The following is a 12,780-nucleotide window of genomic DNA, read 5'->3' on the forward strand; positions in this document are numbered from 1 at the left end:
CTGAAACTCCATACCAAACCCCTGGCAACTACCATTCTACTTTGTTTCTACAAAGTTGACTACTTTAGATACCTCACATAAGTGGAATCACACAGTACCTGTCTCTTTGTGGCAAGCTTATTTCACTCAGTCTATCCTCAAGGTTCATCCGTGTTGTAGCATGTGACAGAATGTCCTTCTTTTTTAAGGCTAAATAATATGTATGTATATACTTCATTTCTTTATCCATTCATCCATCAATGGACTTTTGGGTTACATGTCTTACTATCATGCTTAATACTGCAATGGATATGGGTGTGAGTTTTGTTGTTTTTGTTTTAAAATTTTTATTTTTAAATAATCTCTACAGCCAACATGGGGCTCAAATTTACAACCCCGAGATCAAGAGTTGCGGGCTCTACCGATGGACCAGCCAGGCGCCCCTAGTGTGAGTTTTTTTTAACAGGTTTACTGAGATATAATTCACATAACCATAGGTCATTCATTTAATGTGTACAATTCAATGGGTTTTAGTATATTCACAGATATGTGCAACCATTGCTCCAGTCAAGTCAAGAACATTTTCATCACCTCAAAAAGAAGCCTTGTGCCCTTTAGTTGTTATCCCTTATCCCACCATCCTTCCCCCCGGCCCTAAGCAACCACTGAGCTGCTCTCTGTCTCTACACATTTCCCTATCCTGGACTTTCAAAGGAATGAAATCATATAATATGTGGTCTTTGTGACCAGCTTCTTTCCCTTAGCATAAGGTTTTCAGGGTTCATCCATGTTGTAGCATGTGTCAGTACTTGACTCCATTTTGTGGCTGACTAATGTTACATTGTATGGTTAACCATATTTTGTTTATTCATTCAGGAGCTGGTAGACATTTGGGTTGTTTCCACCTCTTAGCTGCTATGAATAATGCTGCTATAAACAACTGTGTGCACGGTTTTGTGTGGACATATGTTTTCATTTCTTTTGGTTATATATACTTAGATGTGGAATTTCTAGGTCATATAGTACCCTATATTTAATCATCTGAGGAATTGCCAGATCATTTTCCACAGGAACTGTACCAGTTTTACATTTCTACCAGTAGCATATGAGGGTTCTAATTTCCCCACATCCTTATCAACAATTATGACTTTTTTATTCTAGCCATCCTTTTAGGTGTAAAGTGGTATCTTGTGGTTTTTATTTGCATTTCCCTAATGGTTAGTGATGTGGAGCACTGGCCATTTGCTTATCTTCCTTGGAAAAATTTCTATTCAGATCTTGTGCCCATTTTTAAATTGGGTTGTCTTTTGATTATTGAGTTGTAAGAGTTCCTTATGTATTTTAACATAAGTCCCTTTTATGGCAGGTAAATTGCAGTCATTTTCTCCCATTGTGTGGGTTGTCTTTTCTCTTTTTCATATAAGCAAATTATAGCTACAGATCTCCCTCTGATCCCTACTTTCACTCCATGTTTTGCTATGTTGTGTTTTTGTGTTTGGAGTACATTGTATGTTCATTTTCATTCTTCTCAAGCATCTTCCCTAGTATGTGCTGATTTGCTTCTGTCTTGCTTTCAGAATTCTCCCTATGTCTTTTGAGAGTTTGATTGGGTTCTGTCTAGGGCTGAATCCCTTTGAGTTTATCCTACTTGGAGCTCATGAATTCTTGGATGTGTAGCTTAATTTTTGTCACCAAATAGGGGAAACTTGTAGCCATGATTTTTTCAAGTATTCTTTCTGCCCTCTCTTCTTCTGTGTATGTTGGTGTGCTGCATGGTGTCCTGTAGGTCTCTGAGCCTCTGTTCATCTTTCTTCATTCTGCTGTTCCTCACACAGGTCAATTTCAATGGACCTATCTTTGAGCTTGCCGATTTCTTCTGCCTGGGCGTGTCAAGTTAATTTTTTTTATCTCAGTTATTATACTTTTCAACTTGCATTTGGTTCCTTTCTGTAATTTTAGTCTCTTTACTGATATTCTCTATATAGTGAGACATCATTCTTATTCTTTCCTTTAGCTCTTTATACATGGCTTTCTTTAGCTCTGGGAATGTATTTAAAATAGCTGATTTAAAATCTAGTACTAGGGCAAGCTAACGCATTACCAAGCTTGCTGTTCCTACCAAGGTTCTACTGTCTGTCTTAACTGAAGGCACTCTGGGTTGCTGCAGGCTTTTGATTAATTTCCAGAGTTCTGTGAAAGGTGATTCTGATAATATGTGGCAAGTTTTTCATTGCTTTTATGGAGGGAACGAACATTTGGTGGTTATTACTGGACCACTTTTGTTGACTCCTTGCTTGCATTTTGATTCAAACAAACTACAGAAAGATATTTTTGAGACAGTATTGTTATTAGATTAATAAAAACTTTATTTTGATGGCCAGGAAAATTGTATTAAGGTCACATATATTTTTAAAGACCTGTTAGAGCTACATAATGGTATTTACAGTTTTCTTTGATTTGCTTTCAAATACTCCAGCTCACAAAAATTATGTGTGGGAAGACAGCTATGAAATATCGGCACATGTTGATGGTTGTTCGAACTGGGTAATGGGTACATGGAGGTTCACCATTTTATTTTTGTGTTTGAAAATTTCTATAATAAAATGTTTCTTTTTTTTTTTTTTTAAGATTTTATTTATTTATTTGACAGAGAGAGACACAGCGAGAGAGGGAACACAAGCAGGGGGAGTGGGAGGGGAAGAAGCAGGCTTCCCGCTGAGCAGGGAGCCAGACGCGGGGCTCGATCCCAGGACCCTGGGATCATGACCTGAGCCGAAGGCAGACGCTTAACGACTGAGCCACCCAGGTGCCCCTATAATAAAATGTTTCTTAAAAGATGAGGTGTACCCTTGGGTCCAAACAAGGATGCCTTGAACTGGGAAAAAATAATTGAGCTCCTAACTGGCCTTGGGTAGGAGGGAGTAAAACAACGCCTGGATGATAGGCAGGGTGTGATATCGAGAGCATGAAGGCTAAAGAGATAGAATCAATCTGGCATCCCCAGGGTAAAAGGACAAGTTATACCACAAGTGAAGACACGTAACCGTGTCTTGGTCTGGAAAGCAAATAAAGGTCAAGTCCGGGCTGCTCCCTAATCCTGACTCCCAAGTCCATAGTCTCAGCCACCATCCCTGCCACATCCCAGGGTGGTGGGAAAGATTTCTTTCCTAGCACTGGCCAAAGAAGTGTACCCCACCTGAGGCCATTCCATCTGGCTTGAACAGGACTGTGGTCAAGATCCAAAGCTGGAGCTATGCATGAGGTGACAGGCCTCCAAGGGCAGAGGCCTCCAAGGGAGGAGGTAGGTTTCTGACCTTCTAAGTGACCCACAGCCTTAAGACATCAGCTGGGCAAAGGGAGCACTCCCTGATGACCCCAGACTCAGTCAGTGAAGCCCCAGTAATCTTAAATGGCACTGTAAAATATGCACTTGTAAGACCTTTATACCATATTCCTATAAAGGAACTCAAACCCTGAGGGAGGGAGCATGGGAGATCTACCCAGAAGAGTTCCCACAGGGCAGGATAGTGAAGGCCTGGGGCACTGGGTGCTCCCACATTCAAAGCCCAAGGGAACCCTACCTGCCTGCTCTGCTGCCAGCTTTCCAAGTGGGGACAAGAGCCACCAGGGACCACAGGTGCCCCGTGGCCTTAGCGAAATGAATAGGGCTTGGGAAACAGGAACCAAAGGAAGGCAGTCAAGAACCTGCCATTCTTTTCCTTTCCCAAGGAGGAGGAGAAGGAAATATATTTTAAGACACAAAGAGCCCCTCGACTTGTCTTTGGACACAGCTGGGGGATCTGAACCTCCTCTGAAGCCAGGTTAGGAAAAGAGAGGCCGAGGGAGGGGCTGGGGCACTGCCAGGCAGAGGGCCAGCTGTCGTGGCCCTGTGGGAGGAAGCTAGCTGACCCCCTCACTGGCACTCCACTCCGGGGCACCACCGAATGAAGCCCTGTCAGAAAGGGGGACGTGAGCTGACAGGTGCCTGAAGCAATAACGCAAAATCCTTAGCAGATCAGGGTCTTCTTGCAGCAGGAGGGCCGAGGAGTGAGTCCGAATGGGGTGGGGAAGGCGTGCACAAGACAGAGGGCCTGGGAACACTGCTACTCTGCTTCGCTGTGTCAGCACGACCACTGTGTTGGGCAGAGCAGGATGGCTCCCTGGTGACAGGCACGTCTGGCAGGTCTAGGAAGGACAGTCTGTGGGTCACTTTGGAAAATGAGGAGCCAGAAGATGCCACACGCCTTCCATGTGAGGTGAGATTTGAAACCAGCACCCTGTGTACTGCCACCCAGAGTCCCTCACTGAAGGTGCCCGTGGCCCCAGGTCCATATTGCAACTACTCGATTAAAGAACAGCTTTATTGGTAACCTGACGGAACCAAGGTTACCTAGGTGGTGTCAGCCTGCGAGGCCTTCTCCAGGCAGGAAAACCAACCACACAATTCACGGGAGTTCCTGACAAGAGGTCAGATCTCCACTCCTAATCATAAGAAAAATTCCAAATCCTGATTTCAGAGTGAACAAAAAGGTCGGAGGGTATCAGTCCCCCTGCTTGCGGGGGCTCAGGAGACTGGCTGAGTTGTTCAGTAACATCTGTGGGGCCGCGCAGACAAGGCAGAAGCCAGGAATGCCACGGGAAATCGCCCCAAGACGTTTCCAGGAAGGTTCACACTTGGGCAGGGCATGGACCCTGGCCCTGAGACTGCACTCTGGGTCTGACGTGGGTCACCGAGTGGGCCTGGGTATCAGAGAACCCCGCCTGCTGGCCTCGGCACGTGGCGGCTCCACAGCCTGGGCTCAGCAGCGCCGCCACGGCCTGTCACGTGTCGCAGCTCCTCAGTGCTGGGGCATCCCCAGCTTCCTGATGGGGTACAGGTACCACATCACCACCCCTGAGGGGTTGATGATCACTGTGAAGTTGGTTTTAGAGTGGAGGCCACTGATGACATCACCCGTGTAGACGTTCTGGGCCTGCAGTGGGAGGAGACGGCACAAAACCACTAGAGGAACAGCTGCACAGAGCCCCCTCCGAGGGCTGGAAAGCCTGGACTTCGGCCTGTCTGTGGTGGGCCTCTGGGGTGCCCCCCAGAAGTGAGAGCCCTGCACCTCCCGTCACTTCTCCATTGGCAAAGCCAGCAGTGGCCCAACACGCAGTGGTGAAAGCCCCAGCCCACGGCCAGCCTGAGGAACGTGCTGGCAAGGACTGGCCAATAAGGGGACGCAGCCTCAGAGCACAGGCCTCAAGTATACAGAGCAGTTCGGTTTGCACAGTGGGTACCAGCAGAGCCCTGCATGCCTGCAGCCGCCCCTTGGGCTCCTGCCAGAGGACCCAGGGTCCAAGGCCTAGGGGAGGCCCCGTGTGAGTGCGCACCACCCCCAGCAAGCCCCCCCCAGGGGAGCCCGCAGCCCCGCAGGTAGCAGGGTACTCACCTCATACGTGCTGGAGTTGTTAAAGTTCAGCTGGGCGAGGGAGGTGTGGTAGTGATAAGGCGTATCTGTCCGGCGGCTGAAGAAGACTAAGGCGCTGGCCTCGTTGGCCAGGGGCCGCATGAACACTTCAATGTGGGATTTCTCCTGGGCACAGAACGTGGCTACCGGCTGGCCTCCCTGCTCAGGCAGGCCCTGAAATCCCCACCCTAGCCCTCCTTTGAGCTCTGGGTCTCCCCAGTCCGCACTTCCATGTCATGCAGAAGTTTGAGGGGATACCCCCGCCCTCCAGCACCCCAACTTATTCTTGCCTGACTCAGCAGATGCTCCCTGACCCCTCCTGTGTGCCAGGCCCCATGCTAGAACAGAGACAAATGCTGTATGAGGTCCTGTCCCAGAGAGCTCGTAGGATAAGGGGAGGGATGGACGTGGGCAGCTGCTGGCGCTGGAGTGGAGGGCACTGTCCAGCAAGAGCGATGAACTCTGCCCTGAGCAGCCAGGAGGGTGAAGCCCCACCTTCCAGAAGGTCCCTGGGCCTGGTCCCACCATAAGCCCCTCCGGTAGGGATTAGTTACTTCCTCTGGGCATCACCAGTTCTGCATGTGCCTTCTCTAAGTTGTGTGGATTTCTTTTAACTAGAGAGGTGAGGATCTGTGCAAGCTTTGAGGCTCTACTGTTGGAGTTAAGTTCTACTGTGCCATTTACTAATTGTGTGGCCTTGGGTTACTCAGACTCCTCAAGTCTCAGTTTCCTCATTTGTAAAACAGGGAAGGAGTATTCACCTTCTGAGAAAAGGTACCCAGAACGCCCAGTACACAGTAGGTTCTCAATAGTTAATGCTAGTCTAGTACTAGTAGTAGTTGCATTCCTTGGCTCAAACAACTCCTAAGCTCAGGAGGGAAGCCCTAGTTCTCTGCCAGACATCACAGACGTGTGCAGAAGTCTTGTACTTCCAACCCGAGGGGCCCCACTGTCCCGTGTGTACTTGTGGGGTGATGCGTCTCTTCCCCAGATCCCATGAGCTGTCCTGCTCTGGCAAAGGGGGGAATGGCTGGAGCAGCTCCCAGTAGAATCCTTGACTGAATGCAACCAGGAAGTTAGGGCTGAGCAGATTTCAGAGGCCCAGCCCTCTGTGACCTCCAGGCTTGCAGCCTTGTTCTCAGGGGAGCCCAGTCCCTGGGCCTCGCCTTCCCTCTCCCCACACCCCAGTACCTTGAGAATCCTGCGTCCCTGGATGCCCAAGGGATCCTGGTTGATTTTGATCATGAGTGGATTCTGCAGAATGTCCATGTTCTGGGCAGAGATGGTACGCAGGTCGGTGGACATGAAGAGGGGGGCTGCCAGCACCGTCCATAGGGCCATCTGGGCCCGGGCTTGCTCAAAGCTGAGGCCAAAGTTCCCTATGAGCAGCTGGGGGCAGAGAAGAGAGGAGCGTTCAGCTCTATCCTCTCCAGGGAGGTAGGCACGAGGCCCAACCCTACACATGTAGCCAAGGCAAGAGGAGATGGAGGACAGCCTGTGGGGCCTGGTCTGTGAACACCATTTCCCAGCGGCGTGGCCTTGGGGTTAGCGAGCACTCTCCCTGTGAGCCTCAGCTTTTTATTTCACCAAGAATATGGGGTGATAATATGTTCTGGCCACATCACAGGTTGTTCAGATGATCCAACGGGATCCCCTTGCCAAAAGCGTTTATAAACTGGAACACCAACGTCAAAAAATACAGTCAGAGTGGAAGCGGTAGGTAACCAGACCTGGACAGAGTCCCTGCTCCTGCCCCTAGCCACCCACCTGCCCTAGCCACAGGTGACAGGACCAAGGGGGACTTCCTGACCCCAGGGCAACCAGTCCACAGACTGGACACAAACAATCATTGCTAACGCAACATGGTTACGTACTTAGTGATACCAATTGAACAATCATCGTGTGTGCGCCAAACTATGCCGAGCATTTTAAAGGATCATCCATTTCAGTACTCAGCAACCATATATGAGGTAGCTACTATTCTCATTTTCCAATTGACAAAACTGAAGCACAGAAAAAATTAAGTCACTTTCCCAAGGATAAGTGGCAGAGCAGGAACTAAAACTCCAAAGCAGGCCAATTTGTTTCTCCAGGCGTCTATCTGGCCTATGTAATAATAACATGTACAATAATGTAATTGTGATAATCATCACTGGTAGTAAATGCTTGTTGGAATGAAGAGACAGCTATAAAGTCATAAGATAAACTGCAAAAAAATCTAAGTCACCAGGGCTCTGAGTGAGGCAGGTACGAGGGGCCCACTCTGCCCATAGAGGCTCTGCAGGAGGGTACCAGGGCACAGGGCAGGGCAGTCTAGGGAGGGAATGGCAAGAGTGTGTGGACTCTTCGTGATCTTCACCTTCCAGAGGACTAATGTCACACAAGAGTCACTACAGACCAAGTTCTCAGGTTTCAAGAAACATGAGAACTGCCTGGGAAGATGGTTAACAATGGGCATTGCGAGGCCCTCTTCGAACATTCTGATCCAAGAGGTGGGGGTGGGGCCCTGGGATCAGATGGGTAAACAAGCTCCCATGGTGAGTCTAACGCAGCTGGTTCAAGGACACGTTTTAGAGACACTGATCTAGAACCTGGCGGTGAGCATCCAGGAAGACAGCACAGGGCAGTGGGGAGCAGCTCTGTCGTGGCCATCCCCCTCCATGCTGGTACCATGTCTGGGTCATTCCAGTGCCCAGGGCCTGCCACCGGCTGCAGGATGTCCTGGTTGTCCACAAACCAGTTCAGGATGGAGAGCACGCTACTCCAGGAGTCCTGGATGTCATCATAGTTGCGCCAGAGGTTGCAGATTTCTGCCAGCAGAGTGTAGTTCACCTGGATGGTGGGGGAAGGCAGAGTCCAGCACCAGAGTCACGCCCTGCTGCCTGGAAGCGGGCATAGGGGCTGAGGAGCCTCAGCAGGAGACACGGAGGGCAGGGGAGGGGGAGTGGGGAGAGAACAGGCCCTGAGCCAGATTAGGATGAGGAAGGCCTCCCCTGCCCTCTCATGCCACCTGGGGCCAAGCCCAGGGTATGGGCCCAGACTGGTGTACCCACAACCCTCCCCATCGCACTCCCACCCCTGTATTCTCTCAGTGAGTCCCACCATCTGCCAGCACTCTCCCTCTGGTCTGATCCCACCCTTTCTAGTGTCCTAGGTGCTGAAGGGCCCCTGGGGAGGCTCAGCCCCACCTGCCTGGCCTCACCAGCCTTCTGGACCTCCTGGCCCACTCAGTACAACCAGGATTCTGCCCACTTGCTGGATGATGTGTGTCAGCCCATGACATGTGGTTCCTATGCCTTGGACGCCCATCCCTTCAGCCCACCTCACAAGTGTCTCTCTTCTCTAGACCCAGGGCTGGCTGAGGCCCCCCCGGGGTACTTATAACCCTCTCCTAGACCCACAAATCAGCACATGGGCAACTATGATGAGAGCAGCCCTGTGTGCACAGGAGGCGAGGAAGCTTGGGTGTGGGGCGCACTGCCAGGCAGGTGCACAGAATGGCTTACCTTTGGGGGAAGGCCCCCTTCATAGGCTGGCCAACTGCAGGAGAAGGCAATGGGGCGGCCTGTGGCATTCAGGGCAGCTGCCATCTTGGGGTACCCTGGAGAAGCCCAACCCCCACATCTTAGGACTGAGGAGGCTCAGGAGGAAATCTGAGGCCTCAGCCCAAACCTCCCACCAAATGTGAGGAAACTGAGACTCAAAAGAGGAGGTGCATCCCCCGTACCCAGAGCTGCACACATTTCCTTGGTGGGGCATGGTGCCAACCCATCTGTCGGAAGCCTGGGAGGCAAGAATCCCCCCAGCCTCTGGGTGCAGGGAATTGGGAAATACTACCCCCTAGAGGCCATATGGACAGACGAGCTCAAGTTCAGCCAGGTGGGCACCTGTGAGCTTTCCATGGCAGCCCCTCCCCGTCTACCTGATGGTCCCCAGCCAGCTCTAGGACCCACCCTTGGCCCGTTCCTCAGGGGTCGAAAAGCAGCCATCCAACTTCAGCATGTCCACCTTCCACTCGGCAAAGGTTTGAGCGTCCTGAATCACCTTGTCTAGCGTGGTGCCTGGGTAGCGCATACAGGTGAAGTTGCCCATGTCCCCGTAGATGCCCAGCTTCAGGCCCAGGGAGTGAGCCTGTGGAGGGTTGAGGACACCATGGGCTCAGGCGGGGAGCCACCTCACAGGCACATCTGACCAGGCCCCATTATGAAACTATCAACGGCTCCCCACTGTCCAAAGGAAAGGGTCTCAGTTCGTCGGCCTGGCCTCTGCTAACCATGGTCCTCCTCACTCCCAACACACACCTCCCGTTGGCAGTTTCTGGCTTCTAGGCCTTGCTTCTGCCATCCCCTCTGCCTCAAATACCATTTCTCTTGTATCAGCTCAAGAATCGTCTCCTCTGGTGAATCTGAAATCCCAGGCTGGATAAGATGCCTTTCCTGGCTCTTACCCACCACAGTGGGCCCAAACGAGCTGTTCATTTATCTGTTTCCCCCAACAGACTGTGAGTTCTTAAGCAGGGATTGTGGAAATGAACCCTAAATGAAGTGGTGGCTGTGGGGGAGGGTGTGGTGTGGACCCCCACCTAAAGGGCAGGGCTGGGGTGGGGCTCACATAGTCAGCCAGGAAGGCAATGCCGTTGGGGAAGCGCTTGGGGTCGGGCACCAGGCGGCCTTTAGCGTCACGCCCACCAATCCAGCAGTCGTCGATGTTAAGGTATGTGTAGCCGAGGTCCCGCCATCCATCCTGTGCCAGGCGGTCGGCCATGTCCATGAAGAGCCGCTCACTGGTGATAGGCAGGGGATGGGGCAGCTCAGTCACTCCCCACCCCCTTCTTAAGAGCTTTTCAGACTTCTCAGATAATCTGAGTGTGAATCCAGGCTATAAGAACCATAATCATGGTGGAATGAAAGGAGTGGCTGGGCCCCCAGGCTTGCAAGACTGAGCCAGCCTAGGGCGCCTGGGTGGCTCAGTCGTTAAGCGTCTGCCTTCGGCTCAGGTCATGATCCCAGGGTCCTGGGATCGAGTCCCATATCGGGCTCCCTGCTCGGCAGGAAGCCTGCTTCTCCCTCTCCCACTCCCCCTGCTTGTGTTCCTGCTCTCGCTATTCTGTCTGTCAAATAAATAAATAAAATCTTTAAAAAAAAAAAAAAAAAAAAAAAAAAGACTGAGCCAGCCTGGCTTTCACAGTTATCTTTCAGTGACCTCTGGGTCTGGGTCCACCATAATGCCCCTGCCCCACAGGCCTGACAGTTCCCAGAGAGGCCCCCAGCAGGTCACAGGCTGTCTCAGATGTCCCAAAAGTCACCTCCGGCTGCATTCTCTCTGGAATGGGGCGCTCTGACCCTGCCCTCTTTTCTAGCTGACCCTCCACTCTCTGCCCCCACTCTGCTGGGTCTTGAGCAAGGCTTGTGCGGTGGCGGGCCTTCCTCACCTGATGCAGTTCTTTGGGTCCTCGTCACAGTTGGTGTTGCAGCGAAAGCGTTCCCAGGCCAGCCAGCCCATGGGTGGCTTCCGCAGGAGCCCATTCTCTAGCATCAGCACCTGGGCCACCAGGGCCAGCAAGACCACTGCAGGGGGGTTGGAAGGATGACCGTCAGCAGCTCCCATAGCCCCAGCCCTGACGCCACCCCATCCATATGCTGTTCGGCTCTGCAGAGGCTGCTGGCCTTCACCTTAGGGGAACCAGACTCCTGGGCTTCAGGTAGAACTAGCTCTTCCTGCAACTGCTGGCCCCTGCAATCTCAGTGAGGGGGCTCTCGGTACCTGGGGCAGGGCAGTGCGTTTGAGGCCTGAGTCCCCACTTGCTGTCCCCACAGCAGTGCTGGAATTCGTAAAAACTCACGCCTGAGGTTGCGTCCTTTCTATACCCTGACCAGCTCCCGCCATATACACAGAACTTGATAGAACACGGTAGTCAGACTCCGGGTCTCCCATCCAGAGCTCTCCACCACAGACCCGCCCCAAGAGGCCTCAGAAGGACTTAAGGGGTCAGCCAGCTTGGACCTGCACCTAGCCAGCTCACCTGGGTGAACCCTTGCCCCTCAGGCCTGTTTCCTTATCTATAAGATAAAGTTACTGTACTGACCTAACAGGGCTGTTCTCTGCCATGTTGATAACACATAAAATAGGAGCTCTGCACTTTGAGGGAGAGAGGACATGAAAGGAAGAGGCCTCTGGAGGGAAACTGATTCCTCCGTGGGGAGGATCTCCTTTCTGGCCCAGCTCCAAGAATAAGAGGAACATGTCTCCCCACATACCCACATCAGGGAAGGAGGCCCAGACACCAGAGGGCTGGAACTTCCTCCAGGTAGCCCCTACCCCCAACGGGTCACCTGCCCTCCCCAAACCACCCCCACCCGCGTAGGTACCTGTCTTCAGCAACATTGCTCTGGACTCAGCGTCTCAGACCTGACCAGATCTGCTCTGCTTTTACCAGCTTTATACGTTGGACTTTGGAAGCTATGAAACGTTAGAAAAGCACTGCGGTCACTACTGCGTCGCTAGCTCCGCCGCCCTCAGCCTTGGGCGTGGACCCCCCACTCCGTCCCGAAGTCGCCCTCATTGCCCAGCACCCCCGGCCCCCAGCCATCACTTCCCCGAGCCTGGGGAGGCCTCAGAAATACTGAACAAGGTGTCTTAGACGGTAGACCCCACCCTCTCTGTAGTGCTGGGAACCCCGAGCGCCCACGGGCGGTCTTCCGCCGGGCCGGGGCCACAAAAAGACAGCGATCGCCTCTGGAACGCCGGGGAAGAACCGAGGCGTCGGGCTGGGACCAGGCTTCGGACTCCCACCGGGTCTGGGTTGCCCCCCGGCCCCCAGTGACCGCAGCCCAGCAGCCCCAGAGCGGGGTCCCTCCCCCAGAGTGCCCCGCTCACGGAACTCACCTTGCGGACGCCCACAGAACGCCACCCACCTCCGCCTCTGAGGCAGCCGACCGCTGCTGTAACCCGATTGGCCCACTGCGCTCCAGAGGGGCGGAGCCTGACGGCGGCACGCCTTCCCCGGCGGAACCTATCAGAATCCCCCTAGCAGCGTCATGTCCCGCCCCCTGTGGGCTCAATAAGCCCTCCCCCGAACCTCCCAAAGCCCCGCCCCCTTCGAGCTCCGGCTCTGAGCCCACCCCCGGCGGGCACCAGCCGAGCGGGTTTAAGAACTGGGTGACCTGGGTACCACGGCTCCCGCAGAGGGTAGTCCTTTCACCTCTGCGGGGTCCCTGAAGGCAAGCGTAGTGCCCGGCACAATGTAGACGCTTAGTAAATAGTATGGCGTGAATATCTGCTTTATTAAAAGGAAGTGAGGAAATGCCATGAAGCACGACCCAAAATAAGCCACTCAAGAACGGTAGTCGAG

The 12,780-nt window shown here is 52.6% G+C and overlaps 1 protein-coding gene across 2 annotated transcripts; it reads right to left on the reverse strand.

The window, feature by feature from the left end:
- Window positions 1–4,322: 4,322 nt before the first annotated feature.
- On the reverse strand, window positions 4,323–12,390 carry NAGA (alpha-N-acetylgalactosaminidase). 2 transcript variants are annotated; one of them, XM_036098292.2, is made up of 11 exons: window positions 12,315–12,390; window positions 11,798–11,888; window positions 10,861–10,996; window positions 10,041–10,212; window positions 9,383–9,560; window positions 8,936–9,030; window positions 8,100–8,261; window positions 6,621–6,818; window positions 5,720–5,767; window positions 5,412–5,555; window positions 4,323–4,952 (listed from the first exon to the last, which is right to left on the reverse strand). In XM_036098292.2, exons 2-11 carry the CDS (start codon window positions 11,811–11,813, stop codon window positions 4,818–4,820), a joined length of 1,284 nt encoding a protein of 427 aa, XP_035954185.1. In that variant the 5' UTR covers window positions 11,814–11,888; window positions 12,315–12,390; the 3' UTR covers window positions 4,323–4,817. The 2 variants fall into 2 exon arrangements, with proteins under 2 accessions (XP_035954185.1, XP_035954188.1); XM_036098295.2 differs by lacking the exon at window positions 5,720–5,767.
- Window positions 12,391–12,780: the final 390 nt, after the last annotated feature.

The sequence above is a fragment of the Halichoerus grypus genome, chromosome 6, assembly GCF_964656455.1.
Source record: "Halichoerus grypus chromosome 6, mHalGry1.hap1.1, whole genome shotgun sequence".
NCBI classification, from domain to species: Eukaryota; Metazoa; Chordata; class Mammalia; order Carnivora; family Phocidae; genus Halichoerus; species Halichoerus grypus.

Coding starts and splice junctions, on each gene's coding strand:
- NAGA (XM_036098292.2), bottom strand. Junction 9,561..10,040: donor TTGCCTTCCTGGCTGACTAT/GTGAGCCCCACC, acceptor AACCCTCCACAG/GCTCACTCCCTGGGCCTGAA. Junction 5,768..6,620: donor AGGGACGCAGGATTCTCAAG/GTACTGGGGTGT, acceptor TCTCTGTTCTAG/CATGGGGCCTGGCACACAGG.